At 40.1% G+C, this 26,571-nt stretch overlaps 1 protein-coding gene across 6 annotated transcripts in view; it reads left to right on the forward strand.

Moving 5' to 3' along the window:
* CACNB2 (calcium voltage-gated channel auxiliary subunit beta 2) overlaps positions 1–26,571 on the forward strand; it is a 140,437-nt gene that overhangs the window by 52,431 nt on the left and 61,435 nt on the right. The window contains exon 1 of one of the 6 annotated variants that reach the window (XM_081163215.1): positions 2,143–2,193. The exons of the other annotated variants lie outside the window; for them this stretch is intronic. Within the exon in view, the coding sequence (XP_081019341.1) occupies positions 2,158–2,193 (36 nt within the window). The 5' untranslated portion in view covers positions 2,143–2,157. Of the gene's footprint in view, positions 1–2,142; positions 2,194–26,571 lie in introns of those variants that run through there. 6 annotated transcript variants of the gene reach the window in all.

Genomic DNA, 26,571 nt, shown 5'->3' on the forward strand with positions numbered 1-26,571 from the left:
AACGTTTTTCATGTATGCTACTACAGCAGCAAGAATTCTTATCGCTAAATATTGGAAGACTCAAGATTTGCCCACACTGGAAGAGTGGCAGACGCAATTGATGGACTACATGGAGTTGGCCGAGATGACTGCCAGGATCCGAGACTTGGGAGAAGAAGTAATGGAGGAGGACTGGAAAAAATTTAAGGACTATCTGCAAAAATTTTATAAGTTATATGAACTATAGGATTTCGCATGAATTTGAATGTTAGCCCCAGCAAAGAGAATGGAATATATATGAAATTAGATAATATTAATGAAAGATTCAATGTTTAAATGGTCAAAAAGGATAATATGTTTGCTTATAGAGTAAACGGATAATAAGGGATTTAAACTTAAATTGCAATTGAAAGTACAAAGTAACACATGAAACAAGGTTATAATTTGCTGATAAATTTATTGTCAAGATTGCTCTGTGCGGGAGACGTGGGGAAGTCCGTTGGAAAGTTGAAACAAGTTGTTGAAATGGTTGGTTTTCTCTTTCTTTCTTTCTTTTCTGTACTTTTTTTCTTTTCTTTCCTCTCTTTGGTTGTTTAATACTGTATCTGGAAAAAATGCAATAAAAATTATTTTTTTAAAAAAAGTGCACAATTAAAAATGCAGCTGTGGTAAATGACATACTGTATACAGTATATTATACCACACACATTGTTTCATTACATTTTATAGTCATGTTTACTTGCTTCTCATTGAAGTAAATGAGAAACTAGAATTACTTTCACAATTTTGCAACATTAGAACTGTTTTATCCAAAGTTACTGAAATTGTTATTAATGTGTATTTTATTTGGCTTAGTAATATAACGTTCAGAACCTTTAACTAATGAGTAATTTTTTTCAAAGAATACATATTAAAGCATATAGTCCTAATCATTTACAAACTAGTAAATAATCACTTCAATCTCTCAGGGAGATAATGTTTTAAATCATGTACTTAAAGCCCTTAGAATATTAGTGACAAAACATTAGCGAAACATTTAAATTCTGCAGTGTGTTTTGATTTTCAATGCTTCCTTGTAAATCTTCAGAAGCTTTGCTGAAGTGTTCCAACTAGAAGACAATTCAGATGTATTTTTGTCTTTCTCTTTAAAAGAAACCACAGATCTAGCTTGCCCATGACTCTGAAAATGGATTGTTCCAAATGCAGTAATGTTGTGAGGTGAAGCATAAATGGTTTTCAAATGGTACTGGCCTGTTTGCTGAGTGAGAAGGCAGAGGTCTTCTTGTATAATCCGATTTCAATCAGCTCACGCTAATCACTACTGATAGTTGCAAAATTTAGCCTGGATCGGCTTTGGTAATCTAGATTGACAAGAGGTAAAAGTAAAGGGACAGAAGGACAGAGATACAAAAGGAAAGAAGCAGGGAGTCTGATCTTTCAGTTTTTGTTCTCCCTTCTAGGGCTTCTCTTTAAACAAATGCTGATTGGTTGTTAGGTTACCAGTCTTTTCACAGTGGAGATACATCAACAACAGGTGCACTATGAGGCTGTGAATCAGCAGCAGCAGCAGCCGCTGGGTAGGGAGAATGCGCAGAACGTAGCAACAGGTATATACAGTGTACCTGCTTCTATACATTATTTATGGAAACTGAGATCTTAATTCTTTTTATATGTCAGTAGATTCCTGGAGTTCAGAAATATTCAAGCATAGCAAATCTTAATCAATGCTACCGGAAACCAAACTCTTCAAGGTCTTCTGAAGGCTACTTGATCTCAGTCTCAGTATTTATTTCTTAATTCTCGGGTAAGCTCTAGCTTCAAAGCTTTTATTAATCGGGTGAAGCATTTTTAGAGCTAAAGGAGGACAACTGCACTTCAATATTGCGTGCTTTTGATTTAGATTTTTTGACCATTCCGTCAACTTTTTGTATATACCGAAAGTACAGATTTTTTTCTTTCTGTGAGCATTTCTCATTTTTTCTTTATTTCTGGCTGGATGAAACACTAAGGAGAAAAATGGATTTTTTAATTGTTTCCTTGCATGATACTCGTTGCGCCTGTATCGTCTTGGCTAAGGGACTTTATACATTTGGGTAACAGAGAGACTTGGATTACCCCTCCATCAGATTTCACATGCTGGTGGGACTGTTGTTGGCCATCTCAGCACTGCATGTTGCCATGCTAAAGACACCCAAGGGTAAAAATGTGTCCTGGGTAAGTACAAGTAGGTTACCAAAAATGTTCTTCTAAATGCATATTGCAAATTAAGAATTGTAGTAAATAAAGATATCTGTGTAGCATGTTGTTTTCGTTAGCTATTTTGGGACCCAATTCTAGAGTAAGTAATGATGACCTATTTTAAACTCAGTCTCACACTATTATATAATCGTGTCCACACACAGCCTGCTGTCAAAAATAAAATAAAACACTTTGTGGTATTTCACAAAGACTATGCCATATCACATAATATGCAATACATATTTTTATCTGCAGTTGTTTCAGAGCTAATGCATATATCCCCTTTTGTATGGCATTTACTCTGTTAGTAATCCAGCAACCCTGGCCTAGTATCTGTCATATCTTCACAGTATGTAGTGTAGTAGGGCAGTGGCTATGTCTATCCTTTCCTTGTTAGCGTCTAGTACATATTTTCTTACCTTTGAAGTACCTCTGGTCACTGCTTAAATGAATTTATTTAGACATAAAACCAGCAGTTGCCTCTTGGCCCCTTGATTGTTCTTCCTCAGTACTGTTTAACATACACTGCTTAGAAAGAATATTCTCACTGAGAGAATAGTGCCGCATCAGTTACTGCATATTGCTGCTATATCTAGGTATTTATTTCATTAAAAGAATGACATGTGTAGTACAAGATGAGAAGGTTCTGCACATGTGAGAGAGCGCGGATAGTGATGGAATCTGCTGCTAACAATAACCACATTCTACAACAGGGATCTGTACATGTGCAGATCTTCCTCCCACTGTGCTACAGTCTTGCAAAATACATATCTATAGCAGAGGTTGCAGCATATGAGGGGAAAAGTTGTTTATCTTCCAATGGGGCATTCATTGGCCTGAATCCTTACCTGCATTCACTTCAGGCTAGGATAGTGTTGTTGCTCTTACCTGGAAATGTCACACTTCCAGACCTTTTTCAAGGACCTGAGAGGATCTAAAGTAGGTCAGGCTTGCAGTGGCTTCCTGGTTCCAGAAAGCAGAACAGGAACCATATTGATTGCTGGAACCTGAAGGCCACTGAACAGTCAGCTAATCAACATCCCCTTATTCCCTGTCATCCAAGGGACATGGCTTGTAAGCAAGGATATATAATTAATTCAGCATTCCTTCACCTTGATTGTACAGCTGCTGAACAAAAATGAAGAGTGGCAAGGGAAATCAATGGAAATTTCAAGTTCTGCAGAAAGCAGATAATATTTTTTATTGTTAAATAACATTAATACTATTTAGACAGTACCTCTCCCAGCATCATTATTTTGGCAACATATGGCAGATGGCGCAGGAGAAGCATGGATTAGAAGTTCTAAAAATAGTAACTACCAACACTAAATATTTACGCTTCGACTCTATATACAATCATTTTACTGAAGTGTACAATAATGACAGTTAGCTGGGACCAAAATCCGAGGATAGGGTTACAGTGGCTGGCATATTTGATGTGTGTTTATAAGTCTGCATGTTTATGTACCATACCTCTTGTTAACGTTTCTACAAACATTCCATAATGTTAAGTGCTGAATTGGTAACTAAATTACAAATTAGCTAAGTATGGGAAAGAGAAAGTGTGTGGTTGTTCATTGCATGGAGGTGAGATGAAATAGATGGACTGGAGCATGAGTTCTATAGTCCTTGAAAGGGACATTAATCCGTTTATGTAACTGTTGATCTCTGTTCCTTATGACATGCATATCTTTCCCATTCACACCCCTCCCCTTCATTATGTCACTACTGTGTTTCGAACACCAGACAGTGGAAATAACAATCCTCTGTTGTGGAGGGTGGGGAATTAAAATAATTAAGAATTAGCAAAACATAATTCTATATAAACATACACATATGTGAACATTATTAAATTTTGGTAAGAAAAAAAGTAATCTGGAACCATAGAAATATGATGTTATAGCTTCTGCTCAGTTAGCAGTTTGCCTCTATGGTTTGTTTCTTTATTTTAATGGATATTGCATTTGGAGAATCAGACTCTCAGCCAGGACTTTCTTCTGTTGTGTTACATTGTTTGAGAAGGTTACTCAATATATGGAAAAAGTCTGTGTACAGAATTAAGGCTAGAGTGCAGTCATGTTATTTATATAAAATATATAGATGTCAAGGTTTGCTTAAACGGTTAAGTTATAGTTTGCTTTTATATCGCATACTATCCTGCGTAATCAGTGGGACAGATACTGCAGGTATTTACAAGTGAATTTATTGGATCCATATTTAATCATATTTAGAATAGTTGAACTCTAAGCAACATAGCTTAAGTTTCTTTGATTTCAGTGATGAACTAATACTATGACTATTGTCAAATCCAAACCAATATTGCAGCACAGATGTATTTAGTTGTTTGTACTGAGGCTCAAACTAATATATTGTAGGATTTGAATCTAGCTTCTTTCTTTCTTAGTATAATATATTAATGCTAATATCACTCTTCATTGCTTTTGTCTAGAACATCGTCTTTCAATTTCTCTTAAACTTCTAACTAGACTTGCTTTTTTATAGTCCCCTTGCTCTGTGGTCATTCCTGCATCTATTCTACATTCACTTAAGTCTTCCTCAATCTCTACTCATTTTTTGGTGCCTTTAAATGGTTTTAAGTGTTTTCAGTGCTGTTTTTAAGAGGGTTATTTATAATAAATTCATTGTGTGTGTTTTTGTTGTTGTATCTGTTTCATTTATGCTGTGAGCTGTCTTAGGTCCTGCATTGGGAGAAAGGTGGGATGATATTTAAAAAAAACAACACCAAGGCAAAAGTTTGTCATTAGAACCACACAAATTGGACTTGCAATAGTATGCTGTATATTGGAACGCTCTAGCTCAGGGTTCCAGCCATCCACCTCATACTTTCCCCGATCACATGTTCTGTATACTGTAACCACATAGCATGCTCAGATCTCAGTTTAGGAGGGAGTTCCTCCTTAGGTTGTATTTGGCGAGGGAGGGCTTTCTGGATTTTCTGCTTTTGGCTGCAGTCCTGCCAGCACACACCAGCCAAATTCATATTAGACAAAGTGGATAAATGCAGTGTATAAAAGCCAAATTTGTTAACTGAAATACCCAGAGGAAAAAGTAACAACATCCTCATGTGTATTTATTAACCTATATTAATTATTTGTTCCATAATTTTCTTAACTTGAACAATTCTATTTGCTAAGTAAAACCTATTTGCTAAATAAAATCACACAATCTAGCCAGGCAGAAAATACATATACAAAGCATAGCTAGGAATTAAAACAGAATATAATTGACAAATATAGAAAAAATTATCATTTCACAGGCTCCAAGGTACACACAGGTTGCACTCACACTCAAATTAAGTGGGAAGTGTTCAAGGCCAAAACTTTCACAGGCATGTCTTTGTAGTGCTAAAGTTTTGCAGATGTTTGATAGCACTTTGAAGTCCCCCCAACTGGGGATTCAAGGCAAAGCATCACCTGACATCATTATGATGTCAAATGATTGACAGGTTTAGCCTGCTAGTTATTGGGGAGAGGTTCCCAAATCCTTTATTAAACCATGGTAGTGTGTCATGCAAATGCAGTGATAGTTATCTTCCTTTCCAGCAAGGGCTTTCACATTAGCTGCAATATTATGGGGCAGTTTTGCAAGTTTAATAGTGTGCAGAAGCTTTATTGTATCGGTTAGGGACCAAAATAGATGATACTTTTGCTTCATATCTATGACATTAAGTGCATTTTTTTAAAAGACGTATTGCCGGTTCATGGCCCCTAGTCCAGATCAGGTTGACTTTAGCCTTTGTCACTTGCTATGCAATGAGTACAAAAGTGTGGAGGTGCAAAGTGGTTCTTGGTGCATAATTTGGATGAAGATATTTAATCTTAATGAGTGCTAATGTGTTGGTGATTGTGGTGCCTTAAATTATTTTAGTTATAAAAATATTAGTATACTGCCGTGTCTCTCATATATGCAGTTTACAGTAAGAAAACATTACACCACATAATAAAAAAACAACAATAAAAACTTAAAAGCAGACATCAATTGACCATTGTGGAAGCATATGTTCTTAACTGCCTGCATAGGCCTGGCAGAATAGAAAAGTTTTTAATAGGTCTTTAGAAGCTGGCCTTAGGCATAGATGGATGCAAGAGTGATGCACAAAGCTATTCCTGTCATTAGGAACAAGTGGACAGCTTTCCATTTCTTCAGAGAACTACAGACATTTTGGCAGCTTTGTTCCCTGGGTGATTGGAATGCTCATAAACAACATTACACACTTCAACAACATAATTGTGTCAGAATCTTCATCATCTCAAACACAGTGCAATTATACATACAGTATATAGTTTTAAAACTATGTGAAAGTGTTATTTTATAATAAAAGACCAGCATCAAATATCTTACTTGATAATTCTGTCTGATATAACTATGCCTCTGACTGCTGTTATTGAACAGTCTTCTGTCATCAAGTGCAAATATATTTATTTTATTCTTGTACTGTAAGGCTTGGTTCACACAGTTCCATCTTGAAGTCCTAAATTATAATCCACTAATAGTAAACGGAAATCTATTTATATCTGCTGTGCCACATGTTTTTTTTTAGTGTGGAAACTGTTTTTATTAAACTGTTACTTTGCTACTTTTGATGGCACCGTCAAACAATGTGCTATGCAAACTTTGATTGAGGGAGTAGCCTTAGCCTGCTGTACTGGTCTGGCATCTTTCTGCCCCACGATCACCTTCTCTTTTGGCAAGGAGGCAGGGCAGGAGGGGTCTTTGGGGGGGGGATGTTTTCCATTTCCTGACCTCCACTGATCAGACCAGATGATCAACCATTCAATGATACTTTTCAGTCCTCTTGAATTAGCATGATATTTTTTTTACAAAAGAGACCCCCCCCCAAAAAAAAACCCACCTGTGCTCTCACAGACTGTACTGTAAAAATCAGGGGTCCAGTGCTACCATATTGCAAAAACACTGATCCATACTACTCTTTTAAACAGGATGCCACCAAAACCAAAGTCAATTATCACATTATAGTTGCACCTTTAGAGTGAATCATAAAAATTGCAGAGCCTATAAAGGAAAGGCTTACAAATACTGCAGAACTCATTTTGATCTCTTTCTTCTTTAAAGAAATAACATTCTAAATGTATATTATTACGTTGCCTCTTTCATTCTCTTCCTTCAAAGTAGTACTTCAAGTCTGATAGCCAAATCCTATACATGTCTGTCAGGGGTTCAGGAGCAGAGGCGAGGGCAAGGGAGGAAACAGAGAGCGAGGGGGAGGAGGCCGAAGAAAAGATGAGTGATGACGACGACCCGAGATCTCCGAGTCTTTCCAGTGAATCAGAAGATTCACAGAAAGGAGCGCCAGTGGCCAGAGCAAGGGGGGAGCCTAGGGGGACACCCCAGGAAGAAGGGTCCAGAGGGGGCTCAGAGAGCAGCAGTTGGAAATCGGGGCCAGCGTCACCAACAGAGCGCAGTGGAGAGGAAGGGCGCCAGGTATCGAGCTCTGGCAGCTCGCAGCAGGGGGGAGGGCATGAGTCAGGAGTGGCCACACCTCCATCGGGGAGCGAAGAAACGGTTGAGCGGAAAGTGGAAGGTTGGGCGCGCGCGCCAAGTTCAAATGCACAGGAAGGTGGCGCAGTAAGCAGCCCCGAAAGGGAGCCAGGTCCTAAAGCCCGACGCAAGGAGACAGAAGGGTCCGGGGGGTCCGCGTCAGAAGAGTCCAGGAAGGAAGAGACCGCGGGGGGCAGAGGGACCCAGAGAAGAACGGTCAGGCGGAAAAGGTGGAGTAAGGCTAGGGTATTAAGCTGGTGTACAGGGGGCGGAGACTCAGACGGAGCTTCGCCGGTCTAACCCATAAGACGTAGAGATGCACGCAGCAGCTTGAGAATGGAAACTGTAACTCAATAAAGACTTTTATAAAGTGAACGCTGGCTAGCGTGATCCTCTGTGAGCTAGGATCTGGAAGCAGCTCTGACAATGTCTATTCAGAAGCAAGTCCAAATTATTTCATTAAGGCTTACCCCTAAGTAATTGATTGTCATATATAAGAGTGACCTGGAGGACAACCTAAACCCCCCAAATATAGTGGTTCGAAAAGAATAGGCAAGAGGGTGCCACCAAGGTAGGGAAAGGAAAATAGTGAGACATTATAGTGGTGGTGTCACAGGAGAGGAATGCACAGGCTTCACTGTTGGTTTAGAGGAGGGTTTCTAGAATGTTTTTAGCTGGAGGTGAACAGTGGAGCATAAGGCAGACTTGGGGGCAAACAGGTGGTGAACAACCCATTCATGTTAAAACTGAGAAATAGCTTAACAATCCATGGCAAAGGGAAAGCAACGTGCCTGGAAAGATTAAATTGCTTCAAAGAGAAACTTGGACAGTCACAGAAATATAGTGAGAGCACATTAAACATTTTTTAAAAGGAGATAGCCCATTGGCAAATGCTACGGTGAAACAACTCCCAAAATATTCTGTGCATTCATTTATGGGGGAGGGAGGGTGCGAGAAGTGTGCTCTGGAACAATCCACCTGACCTAAAAACTACCACCCATTTCTCCTGCACCTCTTACTCCATACATTCATATGTTGCATAATGTAATATTCACTTGTGTGTGGATATAGCGATTTAAAGGAAATATCACCACAGCAATGCTCCCATTGTGGACATGGCCTTAGATACTGAGCATCATATCCTTGGACATGGCCTTAGATGCTGAGTATCATAAAACCCAATAATAAGCTCAACCTATGCTTAAGGTGAAATAGAAGGGGGGACAAAGTTCTAATCAAAGTGTTAAAAATGTCACCTCTGCATTCTTAAAGAAAGCAGAATAATTGTTGACTAGTGTTGGCAGTGGCGAGATCTCTGATTCAGTCATTTATGTAAAAGGTGCTAAGTTATTTTGAAAATGCAGAGTAAACAGGAGAGGTTAGGAGATTATTGAAGGCCAGAAATTCTGCTTTTAGAACTGGGGACCGGGTATTGTATGGCATAGAAAGAGCGAACTTGAAGAGGGGTATCAGGAAAGCAAAATGGAGGACCATCTGAGAAATCATGATACTAGACAAATGTGGCAGGGAGTCCAACATCTGACTGGTTATAAATCAAGGAATTCATCAGTGGTAGAGAGTACTGCTTCCTTGGTGGGAGAGTTGAATACCTTCTTTGCCCGATTTGAGGTGACACCAACAGTGACTCCAACAGGGATGCCAGAGCTATTGGCGTCACTACCTACAGGAAATGCTGCCAGGGTGAAAGAGGGAGAAGTAAGGCGAATATTAAAGGAGGTAAACACGAGGAAGGCTAAGGGCCTGGATGGGGTGGCTGGCAGGGTGCTAAGAGATTGTTTAGACCAACTGGCAGGAATCTTTACGAAGATTTTTAACCAGTCTCTGGCCCTAGCCACTGTTCCACCCTGTCTAAAATCCGCTACCATTATACCCCTGCCAAAAACATCAAAGATAGACAGTCTGAATGATTTTCGCCCTGTGGCGCTGACACCCATTATAATGAAATGTTTCGAAAAACTGGTGAGGAAGCGCATCTTATCTTGTCTGCCAGTGGGACTTGACCCTTACCAGTTTGCGTACAAGGCAAAGAGATCCACAGAGGATGCTGTGGCAATGGCTTTACATGCTGTCCTGACTCATTTGGAGAAGCAAGGGAACTACGCGAGACTGTTATTTGTAGACTTTAGTTCTACATTTAATACTATTCTTCCGCATAGATTGGTGCCCAAATTATTAGACCTGGGACTTCCACCATGTTTGTGCAGGTGGATATTAGACTTTCTATCAAACCGTTCCCAACCATCAGGTTGGGTTCCCACGTCTCTGCGGATCTCATCACGAATACGGGGACGCCGCAGGGGTGCGTGTTGAGCCCGCTTTTATACACGCTCTATACAGCTGACTGTGCCCCCAAATACCCCAGTAATATGATCATTAAGTTCGCAGATGATACAACGGTGGTTGGTTTAATTACGGCTGGAGAGGGGGAGACGGCCTATAGGAAGGAAGTTGAGCAGTTGGGGGAGTGGTGCAGGAAAAACAACTTACTGCTTAACTTAAAGAAAACAAAAGAGATCATTGTGGACTTTAGGAAATGTAAATTGAATATTCAGCCACTTATTATTGAGGGGAAGTGCGTGGAACAGGTCTCAGTGTTTCGATTTCTGGGAATGGAGTTGAGAGACGACCTAACCTGGGGAGAGAACAGCAAACACCTGGTGAAGAGAGCACAGCAGAGGTTATATTTTCTGAGAATCCTCCGGAAAAACAATCTCTCAAAGGACCTGTTGATGGCATTCTACCATTGCACTGTGGAGAGCGTACTAACGTATGGTCTGTGCGTGTGGTTTGGGAGCTGCACGGCCAGGGAAAAAACAATGCTATCCAGGGTTGTAAAGACTGCAGAGAGAATTATTGGGTGCACTCTTCCGACCAGGTGCCATAAGAAAGCGGCAGAAATAGCACATGATAGTCGCACCCCGGAAATGATCTCTTTCAGCTTCTGCCTTCTGGAAGAAGGTACAGTGCTGCCCCGCAAGACGAATGCCTCGCAAGACGGAAAACCCGCTAGACGAAAGGGTTTTCCGTTTTTGAGCTGCTTCGCAAGACAATTTTCCCTATGGGCTTGCTTTGCAAGACGAAAACGTCTTGCAAGTGTTCCGATTTTTTTTCGCTCCCCCCCTTTTTCTAAGCCGCTAAGCCGCTAATAGCCTTTTAGCTGCTAATCCGCTAATCCTTTAATAACCGCTAAGCCTTTAATAGCTGCTAAACCGCTAATAGCGCTAATCCACTAAGCCGCTAATAGGGTTGCTTCGCATGACGAGAAAACCGCTAGACGAAGAGACTCGCGGAACGGATTAATTTCGTCTTGCGAGGCACCACTGTATAGGGTTATAAAGGCCAGGACTAGCCGCCTGAAAAACAGTTTCTACGCTAATGCAATTCTGGTTCTAAACGTGGCATAAGGGGTCTCTGTAGTATAGTGTATTTTAAAATGGGGTTTTAGAGTTTTTAGGGGTTTTTGAATGTTTTATGTAGTTTTGTAGTAGTTTTATGTAGTTTTGTGGTAGTTTTATGTAGTTTTTGTGTAGTTTTATGTAGTTTTATGTAGTTTTCAATTTCATTGTTCCGCAAGGGACAATGACAATAAAGATATCATATCATATCGTATATCGTAAATGAAATGAAATATGAAATGAATGTTTTCACTGTGTGACAGTAGCTCAGTATGTCTATACAAAGGACTTATTGACACACTTCATGTTGATTATCATATTCTGAAAACAATACTGCTGCAAATTGATTGCTAGCATTGAAATGTCTGGCAAAATGAGTCTTTCCAAGATCATTTGTAAAAGCTCATAAGCCCAATAAAGCAAATTGTTTCTCTGTCATGAAGAACAAGTAGGAAAGTACAACCTGTCTAATTAAGATTTCTCCCAGTACAGAAGTGAACAGAGATGCAGCAGGGGCCAAAACCCAGGATTACGTCATTGTGGATTACAGTCTAGGACCACAGAACTATTTCCCAATACCTTTCTGTTACTTTCCTTACAAAATGATATATGCTTTTATTTATTTAATTAATTTGTTACTTGTTTTTCAACCAGTCACCATAGTACTTCATAACATTCATAAATCTAATAGAGCCATTAATAACTTTATATCTTAAGCAAACAAACATCCCCCACACAAAAGAAATCCAGCTGAAACAGGAGCAAACTCACAAGCCTGTCTCCCTTCCCTTCCTTTTTGTCTCTTGCAGGGTAGTTGTCATGTTTACTTAACTTGCGCTTAAATCCTAACAGCCTCTCTCTCTAAAAAAAATGCAATGCTAATTAGGACTCTGCTGAAACTTCACTAGAATTGAACACATTCTTTCAATAGGATCATAGAAGCCAACTCCAAGGGCTGAGGTCCCTTTGCCGCTGCCCCTGCAATATTTTAGGGGACCAGCCCCCCCCCCAAGTTGATGGGCATTACCATTCAAATGGTGTGCATGTACCGCATCTTGTGATTGATTATGCTTACTTGCCACCGCCCCCCCCCCCCATATTTTATTCAAGTTGGGACCTGAGAACATGACCAGAATGGCCACCAAGCCATTTCTACTGCCTTTACAGCATTGTTGTAGCTGCTCACATTCATTCTTTCCATGGGTTGTTGCTGCTTTGTTGCCATATTTTCCTCCGACATCTTCCTTGAGTGATACTACATAATCAGAAATTTTGTAGCAAGAGTTATGATCAGTAATGTTAGATTGGTAAACAATATTGGATTATGTGTACTTGTACCTGGAAAAAGTTAGTCACAACCTTTTCAGTTTGACTGCTATTTTGTCCATTCATAAGTTGCTAATTTATCTTATGAAACAATGCAGGGGTGTGTGTGTGTGTGTGTGTGTGTGTGTGTGTGTTTCACCCAGCCTCATTTGTGGTGATATCACTGATGGGAAACATAACTGAGTTGGAGTGAGGACGATGTTTCCTGGGATGCTCACATGTTGAACGTCAGAAAAGCCCTGCTGAATCAGGCAAAGACTCATCTGGCACCTCATTCTGTTCTCAACCAGATGCCTGTGGGAAGCCTGAAAGCAAGATCTAGGTGCAACTGTGCTTCCCATGCCTTTGATTCCCTGCAACTGGAACTCAATAGTAGATTTAGAACATAGCCATTGTGGCCAGTAGCCATTGATAAGCTTATATCCATTAATTAGTGCTGTCCTCTTGTAAAATCATCCAAGTTGGTGGCAATCACTGCCTTCTTTGGGAGCAAGTTCCATAGTTTAACTATGCACTATGTCAAGTATTTTCTTTTGTCTGTCCTTTCAACATTCAGCTTCAGTGGATGTCCTCTTCATTGGAAACAGTGTTATGCCTAGCCGAAAACAATTTCTCTAACCACTTTCTGCATACCATGAATAACTTTAAATACCTCTTATTTTTGTACACGCTTATTGTCTTTTCTCTAAATGAAAAAGTCCCAGATGTTGTGACCTTTTCCCATAGAGCAGTTGATGTAGCCTGTTGGTCATTTTGATTGTATGAAAATTTACATACATCTACAAAAATAAATCCCAGAACACAAACAGTTAAGTGAAATCTAACATATACCAAAATGTTTGATATGCAGACAATTTTATTTAAAATGTAGATGTTAGGGACTGGGCAGAGGAGGAATGGTGGAAACTGCCCCCCCCCCAGCCTGACCCTTCCACAGAAGAAGACAGTTCATAATTACAACAGGGGGTTGGGGGAGGTCACAGCTCAGAGAAAGATGAGGGGGAAAGTTGGGAAATAATGGGAGAGGAGGAGGAGGAGGAGGCAGAGCCAGAGCAGCAGCTGACTGACATGTTATCACTAGAATGCATTCCAGACCCACTTTCTCCCGGAACCTGGCAGGCCTTGAAAGTGGGAGAGATAAGAGCTCAGTGACAGATGGCCCAAAGTGGCAACCATAAAGGGGGTGATGCTGTTGACGAATGAGCAAGTGGGAGAAAAGTGGGGTGGAGATTTACTTGTGACAACATCATTATTCTGAGAGGCTGCATTCCCAAGCCTCTCTGTGAATATTGAATAAAAGCAGATGGTAAGGACTTTTCCTTGTCTTGTCCATTCCTGGCAACCTGCCGTGGGGGTTGGTTTGTCTGTCGCCTGACAGTAGAACTACTCACAATCGTACAAGTTCAAAATAAACTGACTAGAACTGTATTTTCAATATGTAATAATGGCTATACATCATTGCATTCTTACAAATAGACTGTCATCTGCTCTTTCCATCTACATTATTATATAATATTGATACTGCTCTTCTAAGCTATAAATGTCATCATCATGCAGGCAAATAAGAAAAGCCTTTCCCTCGAGCAGCTTATTGTCTAAATAAAGACTGTGCTTTTAAAGTGGATATTTTGACCAAAGCAATTATATAGTCTAGACCTGAAAGTAGACAAGCAAAGGTCATGTAAATACGGGGGGGGGGGGGACAACGACGGGGACTTTATCTTTCAGTGAAGGGATTCACAATTTATGTAATTCAAATAGTTTTTTACTAACCAGTAACAAATGTAACAAATACAGTACAAATATAAAAATACAAATGTAACAAATACAACTCTAATAATGCAATAGGTATTCATATTTCTGATAGATCAATTTATATCTAATGCTTCCACCAATGCTGGGTGACCTTGGGCCAGTCACACTTCTTTGAAGTCTCTCAGCCCCACTCACCTCACAGAGTGTTTGTTGTGGGGGGAGGAAGGGAAAGGAGATTGTTAGCCACTTTGAGACTCCTGAAGGGTGGTGAAAGGCGGGATATCAAATCCATACTCTTCTTCTTCTTCCGCCCTCGAAAAAATACATAATTACTTAATTAATTAACTCTGTATTGGTTTAAACTGATACTGAACAAATATACCGTATTTTTCGCTCTATAAGACGCACCAGACCACAAGAGGAGGAGGAAAACAAGAAACAAAATATTCGGAATCTCAGAAGCCAGAACAGCAAGAGGGATCACAATGCAGTGAAAGCAGCAATCCCTCTTGCTGTTCTGGCTTCTGGGATAGCTGCGCAGCCTGCATTCGCTCCATAAGACGCACACACATTTCCCCTTACTTTTTAGGAGGGAAAAAGTGAGTCTTATATAGCAAAAAATACAGTAATTTCCTAGTGTATTGTGGTCTGTGCTTTTTCTTTGTGGACTCCTGCATAATAGCTACAGTTGGTTCTAGGGTGGAGGTAGAGCACCTCCATTTGTAATACTGTTGCATTTATGTAGAATAGACATTTCATTTAGAAACTGTAAATAATTTCTCTGTTTCAAACTCATGCCCATGCTTAGAACCTTTCATAGCATTTCCTCCTGAAGAAAATTTTATTTTTTATTTGGATACCTATACTTAGTACAAGTTGATAAGATGAAACACATCAACACTTTGTATTATATTTAGTAATATTCTATTTACTCGCTGATTTTTGCTTTCTTGTGTTGTGACTTTGTTTCAGGTTTTATCCTTTGCAACAATTTGCCTCTTCTTGTAAAAGATCCAGGAGAAGGCTACTGCTTGGTGGCAAACTCTTTATAGGTTGTGCTTAAAACTTACAAAAATAAGGTCCAAAGAATAGTCTCTAAAGAAGTAAGGAACAGTAGAACTCCAGGAACCACAGAAGTATAGTCAAGCCTACCAAAATACAAGAGTAAACAGAAACACTGAAGAGAAAAGCAGTCTGAAACAAATTGGAAGCAGGGATTCTATTAATAATGTTTATATTAATTATTTTATATGCTTCTCTGGTGACCTTCATAGAGGGGCAGGAAAGTCCAAACAGGATTAATCTAGAAGATTAATCATCTTCTATTATGGCAACTTCTGTACTCCTTCCCTGAGCTTTCCCTGAATTTGAGCTGGTCCTGTCATCTAGACCAGGGATTATGGCTTAGAGCAAACTCTGATCAGTACTGAGAGTAAACAACTTCAAACCCTGATTTCTGAAGCTAGCTTGTTAAACTAAACAGAGTTTGTTATAAACCACAATCCCTTGTTCAGATCACATGGCAATCTGACTTTTTAAATTTTTCCTTTAAAAGCTGCCAGTCCTCCTCTAGCTATATGGGAGCGGGAGGGTGAGTGCAAGCTTGAAGCCTCACATTTTAGCATAATGTGCAAATGTGGCCAAAGTGTCTTTCCACTTAACGCTCTTCTGGCACTGACTCAAAGGCAATAACCTGTTTTAGGCCGCAGAGTAGGGCAAAGTGAATGCATTTGTAACCATAGGCCATCACTGCAAACTCATTCTTATAATGGCAATGTTAAGAGTGTGCTAAAAAAAACTTTTTAAGGGTATCTAAAATTAAATACAAGGATGTCCTGGAAGTGATGGATGAGCAGAAAGAAAATGAGGGAAATACAAGCTGTTGCAACAATTTGTTTTTTAAAAATCCAGAATAATACAGTGAGAATGTACCCAGAAGTCTGTGAAGAAATAAAGTTGTATTTCACTTTACTGTATAAACAATCAGTGCAATAATTACAACACATAGCTAATGATGCATAAATCTATTGTCTTAATCAAAATACACATATTCTGTGGATTTTGGAAAGTGGCCTGTCTGTCTGTTCTTTATAAGTTCACCCACCTCTCGAGATACCATTGCAAAATTTGGCCCAAGGCTTCTTGAGGTCAGGGCAATGGTTTTCATCAGTGTTGCAATGTTGGTCACATTTTGAATCAGCGTGGTAAACTAAAATGACTTTGGTGTGACTTCACCCATTTTTTTGGCATATGTATGGCCACCTTCTGAGATATCATTGCCAAACTCAACATGAGGGTTCCTGAGGTGGGAGCGGTGGTCTTCATGGATGTTTCGAAGCCAGGCACCATTTTGAGTCAAGATGGAAGAGTGAAACAGGACTTTGCCTCATTTCTCTCATAGGTTCAGTCACTTCTCAAGATGTCAAATAGGCATGAGGTGCTTTATGTGAGGGTGGTAGTCTTTGTCAATGTTTAGATGCCAGGTACCACTCTGAAACAGCATGGCAGACCAAAATGTGATCTTGACATGACTTCACCCAATTTTTCACTTAACTGATCCAAACTCACAAATTACACTATCCACTTAAAAATCACACACTAAAAATTGTTTCTAAAAGTTCCTGAGCAGTGCAAAGCACTCACTGCTGGTACAGACTGATTTTGGCTTGAATTGTTTGTTCTTTATAGTTATCACAGAACATGCCGGCCAGTTAATTACACTATTTGAGCTGGAGTTAACTCTTTATTAACAAAAACATGGTCTTCACTGACTTTGCTGAGTGTCAGCCTAAGGAGTACAGCAGCTCATGCCTTTATGAAATCAGTTGCTGAGACTGAAAGTCCCTGCCTCCCCACAGCCGACTAAATTCCCTCTTCTTTAAGACTTTTTCAAGCAATCAGAGGCTGCGCCTACATGAAGCGTGTTGCTGCTCTGCCTCTTTCAGCCCTCTTCTGGTTCTAAGGAGACAGAGGAGGAGGGGAGCTTGTCACAGCAGGAGGGGCAGACACCCATGACTCTTCACCAACCTGACACATCTCTGCCTCTTGGCCTCCCTCCTCCCACTTGCCTGCTTCATATTCTGTTCCTGATTCTTGACTTCTTTCTGCCATAGACTCTCCCAGCTTACTAAGCCCTGTTACCTTTCATCTTCCAACACCTCCTCTTCCTGGTCTTCTTCTGACCGCTCATCATTGTCCCACTACACCACTCCCCAGGTTCTGAGCCTTCTTCCCTTGGTGGTTCCCTAGCTGGTTCCTCCCACCATTCCCCTGTATCCAACCAGTCCATGACTATATTTCATGGAGAGCCAGTGTGGTGTAGTGGTTAGTGGTTAACAGCAGTAGTCTCGTAATCTGGTGAACTGGGTTCGTGTCTTCGCTCTTCCACATGCAGCTGCTGAGTGACCTTGGGCTAGTCACAGTTCTTAAGTCTCTCAGCCCCACTCACCTCACAGAGTGTTTGTTATGGGGGAGGAACGGAAAGGAGAATGCTGGCTGCTTTGAGACTCCTTAGGGTAGTGATAAAGCGGGATATCAAATCCAAACTCTTCTTCTTCTATAGTTAGAAAAGCCTGACTCTAATACATTTTTTCAAGGCATAGACCATGAGTGTGCAATCCATGGCCGTCCAGCCTACGTTAGTTCCAGCCAGTATGGCCACTCTATCTGTCATGCGTGTTCCATGGCCATGGTTAAACACTACATGCAGCTCCCACTGTCTGCCCACTTGTTATGTAAAAATTCAGATACAGATACCCAAACAACTGGGTTTTGCCCACTTCCTTACTTGTTTGTGCTTTGCTGGATTACGGCAGTCATTTTGAGGCAGATGCTGTATAGAGAGATAGGGGAGAGAGGAGGGCAGAAGTGATTGGACAAATCATTTTTTTCTTTGCCTCCTTTTTGCTGATTGGCTGCAGCTATTTTAGGAAGAAACCATGGTGGGAGGCGGAAGAGAGATCACAGATTAGAAATGTTCCCTTAGGAAATAAGGGAAATTGTCAGCTTGTTATGCGATCACTTGCCTAACAAATGATTTTCTAGGAATGCTTTGTGTTCAGAAAGCAGGGCCTGTGTGTATATACAGTATTAGCATTGCTCTCCCACCATTTCCAGTTTCATCTTCCAGTGTGCCAGTGTAAGGCAAATGCCTTGTATAAGTATTAAACTCTGGTCTTCAGTTTATGGCTCCTAAATCATATATTGCATTCATTGTCTTTTCAGAATTAGTGAAATAATTACATAGCACTAATGCAATGGAATAATTTCAGTGATTTTGGGTGGAGGTTGTTAATGTTATTTTGGGTCTTGAAAACAACTGACAAAGTAGCTAAATAATTATTGCTAACTAACTATTGGGCATACAGCCCAACAAAAATTATCTTTAGAAATGGATAGAATGGTTGTGGGTAAAGGAAAGAGCAACAAATGGTGTGATACAAAGGGAAAAAAACATAATTAAGTCCTCTTAGAAATATTTAATAAGTACTGCATCAAAGCATAAAGTGTTCTAAAAGATGTGCTGTTGTTGCTCAGCTGCTTGTAAATATATCATAAGTTTTTCACAGCAGGGGCACGTGATGCTGATGGTGTGCGGTAATGTGTTTCTGATTTTGTGTCGAAGCATACAAGCTCTATCTGGCAGCATGCAACAGCCAATTAAAAATCTTGCAGTATAGACTCAGAATCATGTGAGATGAAAAACATGATGAAGTTGTATATAATGAGGTCTCTTGGGTCATGGGCCCTTTTGTTGTCTTCAGTGGAAACTAGTTCTGGTGTTGTATACTCCCACATCTTTTAAAAAAAGAATTTTTAAAATGAAAAAGGGTGCTCAAAGTAAGAGTAGGTTAAGAACAGGTAAGTAGTTAATACATCTTCACCAATAATGAGTGTCATGTCTAGTTAGAAGGGGGGGGGATACTTTAATATCCTATAAAATCACAAAATATACTCACCATATGATCTGAATTAATTGGTTTGTGACAGATGTTGTGTTGTAGATTATTTATGGCCAATCAGAGCAATTGTTGCTTTTATAAATTGAGCATAACTGCTAGTATATAAATAAAATAAATAAAGTTATAGTGTTAAGTGTTAGGAGACATAGCATATTTGGAAAATTCTTTTAATATACCCCAGCATAACAGCAAAAATGACATTGTTGTTGCTGGCACAATAATCCATGCATAGGAAGCAAAAATCATGGTTTCTCATTAATTCTGACCTGGTTGCCTTTAAACCATAGTTAAACTATGGTTTAAGGGAGAACAGAAGAAGAAGAAGAAGAAGAAGAAGAAGAAGAAGAAGAAGAAGAAGAAGAAGAAGAAGAAGAAGAATAAGAGGAGGAGGAGTTTGGATTTGATATCCCGCCTTTCACTCCCCTTCAGGAGTCTCAAAGCGGCTAACATTCTCCTTTCCCTTCCTCCCCCACAACAAACACTCTGTGAGGTGAGTGGGGCTGAGAGACTTCACAAAAGTGTGACTGGCCCAAGGTCACCCAGCAGCTGCATGTGGAGGAGCGGAGACACGAACCCGGTTTCCCAGATTACGTGACTACCGCTCTTAACCACTACACCACATGTGGCTTACTGGTGCATAGAGCTAAAATTGTGAGTGCTTTACTCCTCTCCTGTTCCTGCTGCTCTTGGTTTACCATTCGTGGTTTGTTTTAGGGAAACAAACCTCAAGCCGGGATTCAAACATAGCACTAAGCCAAATCATAGTTAACTCCTGCCAGTGCAGCAACAGGGGAGGAGTAAAATGCCTGTGATTTTCACTCCATGCACAAGTGAGCTGTGTGTTCACCTTTAAACCACAGTTTAGTTTAAATGTGATTTAAAGTAGCATGCAAACAAGACTACAGATAACAAACCTTTTTAAAAATATTTTTCTTTCATTAGTCCAATAGCATTGCAATAGTTAAATCCAGAAGTTACCAGGTCATGAATATGGTAACCATGGCTAGACTATCCCTGTCCAGGACTTGCTGTAGTTGGTTGACCAGCCATAGCTTGTAAAGGATACTCCATGTCACAGAAGCAACTTGAGTCTCTGGTTATGTCAGAAAATATATTCAGTTTATTAGCCCTCATCCAGCCCATCACTAAACTTAGGAAACTAGTTTATCACTTCCACAGACTCACCTGATTGATGTTAAGGAGAAAGAAGTGGTTAAGTGGTTGATGTTAAGGAGAAAGAAGTGGGACCTGCAAATAGATGCTGCAATGAGAAGTGCTCCTGTTCATTGACTCAGTAGTAACCTTCTTCATGATACTCCAGTCCTATACCCCCTCAGTTTTCAGTCCCATACCCTAGTCTGTCAGCATTTTGTGACTGTTGAGCAAGACAGGAAGCAGGTCCTCCAGGACTCACAGCCAAGTTGTGCCATGAATAAATTAAGAGGAAAAATATAATCATTTGCATTGTCAGAAGTTTTATGTCTAGCTGGAATGTGTCCAGGGATCCTACCTCTTGCCTGCCTGTTTGGATGGGTTAGGATGTACAGAAACGTAGGCTTTTCTGTGGCTTGAATGTATCCTGCATGGCTGCACTGTACAAAGGTTGCATCCACTGGCCCACCTACGTTGCCTCTGGTCTCAATCATCATTTGCATATGGTCATTGGACTGGAAAAGGTTCTTCACCGCTGCAGCAGGGCTAGACGATATCAGCTTTTCAACATTGCGGTGTATCACCAGCCAAACATTGCAGCCTGGCGATATACCACAATGTTGAAAAAACAAGTTGGATTGGCCTCAGCCTACAAAGCTCCAGGTGAAACTGCTGCAGCTCTCACTGTGGGAGCTGAGGTGGTTTCACCACAGTGCATTGTGGGGTAGGACAACGCAGCTTGTTTGCACGGCTCAACTGGGGTGAAGGAGGGCTCCCCAGGGGAGCCAGACCCGGTGCTTTCCCTGCCCTGATAGGTCACCCAGGCCTACCCTGAAGTAAAGATTGCCTACTTAAAGTACAGTATGCATACTATAGAATATCTCAGAGATAAACTACCTAGTGGTGGGTACAGAAATCTGCTTTCTCCTAACAGCAGTTTCTTTACAACACCATGCAAAACAGCAAAGTATACTTCAGACAGATTGAACATTTCACTGCTTCATTCTCCCTCTACTACAACTTGCAAGCCTCTTAAATAGTTCTTACCAGTTTATTCTAATACAGCTTTCTTGAGGTTTATTGTTTTGTCATTGCAAGCAGGATTGTAAATGGAGTATAAGGTAAAGGTAAAGGTACCCCTGCCCGTACGGGCCAGTCGTGTCCGACTCTAGGGTTGCGTGCTCATCTCGCTCTAGAGGCCGTGAGCCGGCGCCGTCTGAAGACACTTCCGGGTCATGTGGCCAGCGTGATGAAGCTGCAGCTGGCGAGCCAGCACCAGCGCAGCGCACGGAAACGCCGTTTACCTTCCCGCTATAAAGCGGTCCCTATTTATCTACATACACTTAAGAGTGCTTTTGAACTGCTAGGTGGGCAGGAGCTGGGACCGAACGACGGGAGCTCACCCCGCCGTGGGGATTCGAACCGCCAACCATACGATCGGCAAGTCCTTGGCACTGAGGTTTTACCCACAGCGCCACCCATATAGATATAAATATTCACATGGTCATTTCACTCATTTTATGGCATAAAATGAGAAAAAAGAATCCTAGAGTAACCCTTTTCTAGTCATTTCGAACAAAATAGCCTTTTTTCCTGTGTTTTAAATCAGTCGTTATCAGCCTACATAGTGGTTCAGTACAGATGTTTCCTACACAAGTGTTGTGCTCACATGCTCTTTTTCTCTTTCTCTCCTCCTCTCCACATGCTAGAAAAGGAAATCAACATCATCTGTTTTTAAACTAACCATGGTTCTTTGAGACATTTGATGTTAGAGAGCTGTGATTTGTTTAAACTATGATAAGTGAGAAACAACTAGTATCAATCTGTAGTCCTAGATCGTGGCTTGTTCGCAAACCATAGTTTAAATAAAGCACTACTTCTCAAGTTCAGTCATCAGGAAAGTTACTTAGAAGGATAAAGGCTGGTAGCGATAGAGAAATTGTAAAATGTTCCTAAAATAGAATAAAACAGGCAAAACACACAAATCCAACTTCCTTCTGTTGGATTATATTTGCCACACAAATGCCAATTAAAATAAAATATTCTAGAGCGCTTTTCAAATGTTTGGACTTTTGTTTGTCTACAATTGTACTCAAAGGACAGAATATTGCTCAGTTCTCATTTAATATTAGGGGCTGCCACCCCTGCTCACTCTGTTTGCCAATGCTGTCTTCCCCTTACCCCTTCCTCCTCCCCTGACCAAATGTCCCCTTTCCACCTCGCCCAACCTGCCACCTATCACCCTTTCCCTGCAGCTCACCTCAAGCCCCTCTGCTCTCACCCCAAGACCTATATAATTTCAAAGGCTTGCTAAAACATACATTTAATAGAAGGAACACTGCACAAGAGGCTTGATAACCGCTGTGTGAAGGGCCTCCCCCTGCCCCGTTAAACCTTGCACTTCACAGTTGGTTCCCACTCAGTAAACAGCTCAGCTGGGTGAGCCTGCTGTTCTTTGTGCTGCAGTTGGCGTGACCACCTGTTATATAGACAGACTGAAAACAGCTTTGACGTGATTACTTTTCCATGCTGACTCCATAATTATGTAGTGCTTGTCATCATATTATTCCTGCATCAGGCGGGCACCGCTTTCACACCAGCATCAGCTGCCATCAGTGATGTGGGCCAGGCAGGAGAATCACATCATTTAGCAGTGCAACAATTTCAGCTATGCATAATAGCAGCCACTTTTCTATGTTCTTTTGTAATGTATAGTTTATATAATACTTAAACTGCACATGATGGCATCATACTCCTGTTTCCAATTGTATATTTTAATCATGTCTAAAGTGAAGTGGAGCACTGTTAGGTGGTACTAAACTCTTACTCTTATTTGCATCTCTTTTCGCTCAACTAGACTCTAAATTTGGGAGTATAGCTAAGAATAACACACCTGTATGAAGGAAAAGTAGATAGAAAATGAATTGAACTTAAATAATTTCTCTTCATTAAATAAGGCAGGACTGGAGGAAAGATGTCCTTTTGCTATAGCTTTTTGAGCATGTGTAACATTTCTGTTTTTTCAGGATACAGTTTGGATAATATATATGCTGTAAAAAAGGCTAGTGATTTGTGTGTATATATTCAATATTCAAAACCACATACTAAGATCGGTTCATAATTCTCATTACACCTTGCCATCAACATTGAATGTGGTGTGAATATGAATAACTCAATATCTGCAGCTAAAATGGAATGTAATTTTTGATGTTATGCACTTTGCTTATAAATACAGTAAGCCTACAACTTGCACTTGCTTTACTTAAGTGATTGCAACCTTAGGTAGGTGAAGGACAAACAAACAAACAGAGAGTTAAGAGAACTGTCTAAAGTAATCTCAAAACATAGGCAAACAAATAGCACACAGAACTGATTTTTTTATAGTTAAGCAAAATCTATGGTTTTCGACCTGGTTTGGCCTTTGACTCACAAGCCTTTGGCTCACAATCCTTTGGCTAATTCATGTAACACAAAACCATAGTTTACCATTATATCTACAGACATTGCTTCTTAGCGACTTATGTGAATTCTTCCACATTCTTCTGGATTTTGGGAGTATGCACATGGAGATGGAGAGTACTGCAACTGAATTGTGTGATGGCCTTTGAACTTTTGAAGTTCCTATTACAGACATTGCAACAGGATTCCTAAAATCAGTCTCAGAGATAACATGAAGAAAGTATTTATTAAAATAAAATGGAACAAGTGATTTGAGAAACTGATATTACATACTTGATTCTAACACTTTGTTTTGCTCCTTTGCATATAACTATGTAACATCTAACTATGGAAGGAAATGCCTAATTTTCAGTCATTGAAATTTTTTACTATAAGAAGGAGGAAAGAAATGTGGCCATTATATATTTGTACATATTAATATTTTTAGCCACAGCTTTTTAAATAAAACACATATTGTTTCTGTCTTATCAGAAATTACATCACCGAATCACTGGCCAAGTATGCTATTAGTATCCCTATTCTTGATTTATGATTGCTCAAAAGCTCTTCTGTGCTTAAATTAAAAGTTGTTTCATTCTAACAAAGTCCAATCTCTTTTACTAAAATAGATGTTCCCCCTAAGAGAGTAAAGGACACTCTGTTAAGTGATGTTGAAGAGTTTCTTTGAAAGAGCAGCAGAAACTGAATCAAATCAGTATTTTAGCAAGACCTCTTACGGAATTACATTTTTATAATAACTTTCATGTGATAGTTTATTGTGACCTCTTTACTAATATATTCCTTTTTCCAGTGTTTTTTCCCCTGTGATAAATATTTCTATTGGCCTTCTTACAACCCATCTTGTATAAATTACACAAGGTGCACTTTATTCAGCTATGAACTTTATTTCTGATGTCAGCAGATGTTAAACAATACCATGACAAATATGTACATACAGGAAAGTTACAGAGAATATAATAAACTGAAGCTAGTGGTATTTTACAATGCATTCTTATGCATGTCTACTCATATAAAAGTGTATAGGATTGCAACCTTAGTAACTAACACAATTACTGTAGAAATAAATAATTTCAGCTCTCATACTATCAGTGTAAAAGATGAATGACCAGGAGTTTACAAAACTGCAAATACTATTAAGTAGTTGAAACAGGTTAATTTGTTTGCTATTGCCCATACTTTTCTTTTTGGAGTGGTAGCAAATAGAGCCATAAAAGTTTGTTCTCCTTCATGTGGTGAAGTGCTTTTTTTCTGGGTGTTTTTTTCCAGTGCTTTTTTTTCTGGGGGGACTCAGCGGGACACATACTCCTAAACATTTTGTGAATCTTTGTACTTTTGTCCATTTACTGTATTTATTTTTCCCTATTTGAGTCAAAATGAGAGTAAGGTAAAGGTAAAGGGACCCCTGACCATCAGGTCCAGTCGTGACCGGCTCTGGGGTTGTGGCGCTCATCTCGCTTTATTGGCCGAGGGAGCCGGCGTACAACTTCTGGGTCATGTGGCCAGCATAACTAAGCTGCTTCTGGCGAACCAGAGCAGCGCACGGAAACGGCGTTTACCTTGCCACTGGAGCGGTACCTATTTATCTACTTGCACTTTGATGAGCTTTCGAACTGCAAGCTTGGCAGGAGCAGGGACTGAGCAACGGGAGCTCACCCCGTCGTGGGGATTCGAACCGCTGACCTTCTGATCAGCAAGTCCTAGGCTCTGTGGTTTAACCCACAGCGCCACCTGCATCCCAGAATGAGAGTACCCCTAAACAGTTTTTTTAGGAAAAAAGCACTGGTCTTATTCATATGTGAGGTGTATGGGCCATCAGTTTCCTTTGGAAAGGTGACCATAGCTCAGTAGTGAAACCAATTCAACTGCCTGAAGCCCAGCAGAGCTCCTTTTATTGCAACTTCCTGATGGTAGATGTAAGCTACAGCGTTTTCCACCAAATGGCTGGTTTCTTCGATGTGGGAAAGTGCAATATATGTACAGAGCATGGTCTGAAGGCGCATTATGCAATGGAATTACTGAAACTTTGCAGTTCTAGGTCTGATCAGTGACTGCATAGAAGATCACCTGGAAAACCTAAGTATATTATGCTGAATTTCATCATGAAATAAAGGCAGGGTAGAAAAGCAATATATTCATTTTTTCCTCAAAGATTTACGTATTTATAGAGAAAGCAATTAAAAGACAAGGAATGAAAGTTCTGCAATAGTGACATAGACACGATCAATTACTCAGTCATTTGGTTCCTTTTGATTGGTGCTTAGCCTGTGATCTGCTCATGATCATTTTACTGCTGCCTTAATTTTATGCTGAATATGATTATGGTTTTATATCATGAACTGCGGTTTTATTGGTTATATCCTTCCCTGAAATCAATTGTTAGTGGGCAGGTTAAAAATATTTTAATATTAGAGAGAGAGAGAGAGAGAGAGTTGTTGTTGTTGTTGTTGTTTAGTTGTGTCCGGCTCTTTGTGACCCCATGGACCAGAGCACGCCAGGCACTCCTGTCTTCCACTGTCTCCCACAGTTTGGTCAAACTCATGTTGGTAGCTTCGAGAACACTGTCCAACCATATATATTTCAAAGGACGCTGACTGCAATTGACCCCAGAGTTTTCCCTCTTGCCATGCTATGTGGTGCTGCTTTGAGTGATTAAAAATGCATAATGTAATAAAAGGAGGAATAGTTTATGAAGGAAACTATTCTTGCACAGTTGCATCAACATGCCATACTCAGTAGGCATTTTATCAACAGAAATGATAAAAAAG

This window comes from Podarcis bocagei (genome assembly GCF_964188305.1).
Source record: "Podarcis bocagei genome assembly, chromosome: 12".
NCBI classification, from domain to species: Eukaryota; Metazoa; Chordata; class Lepidosauria; order Squamata; family Lacertidae; genus Podarcis; species Podarcis bocagei.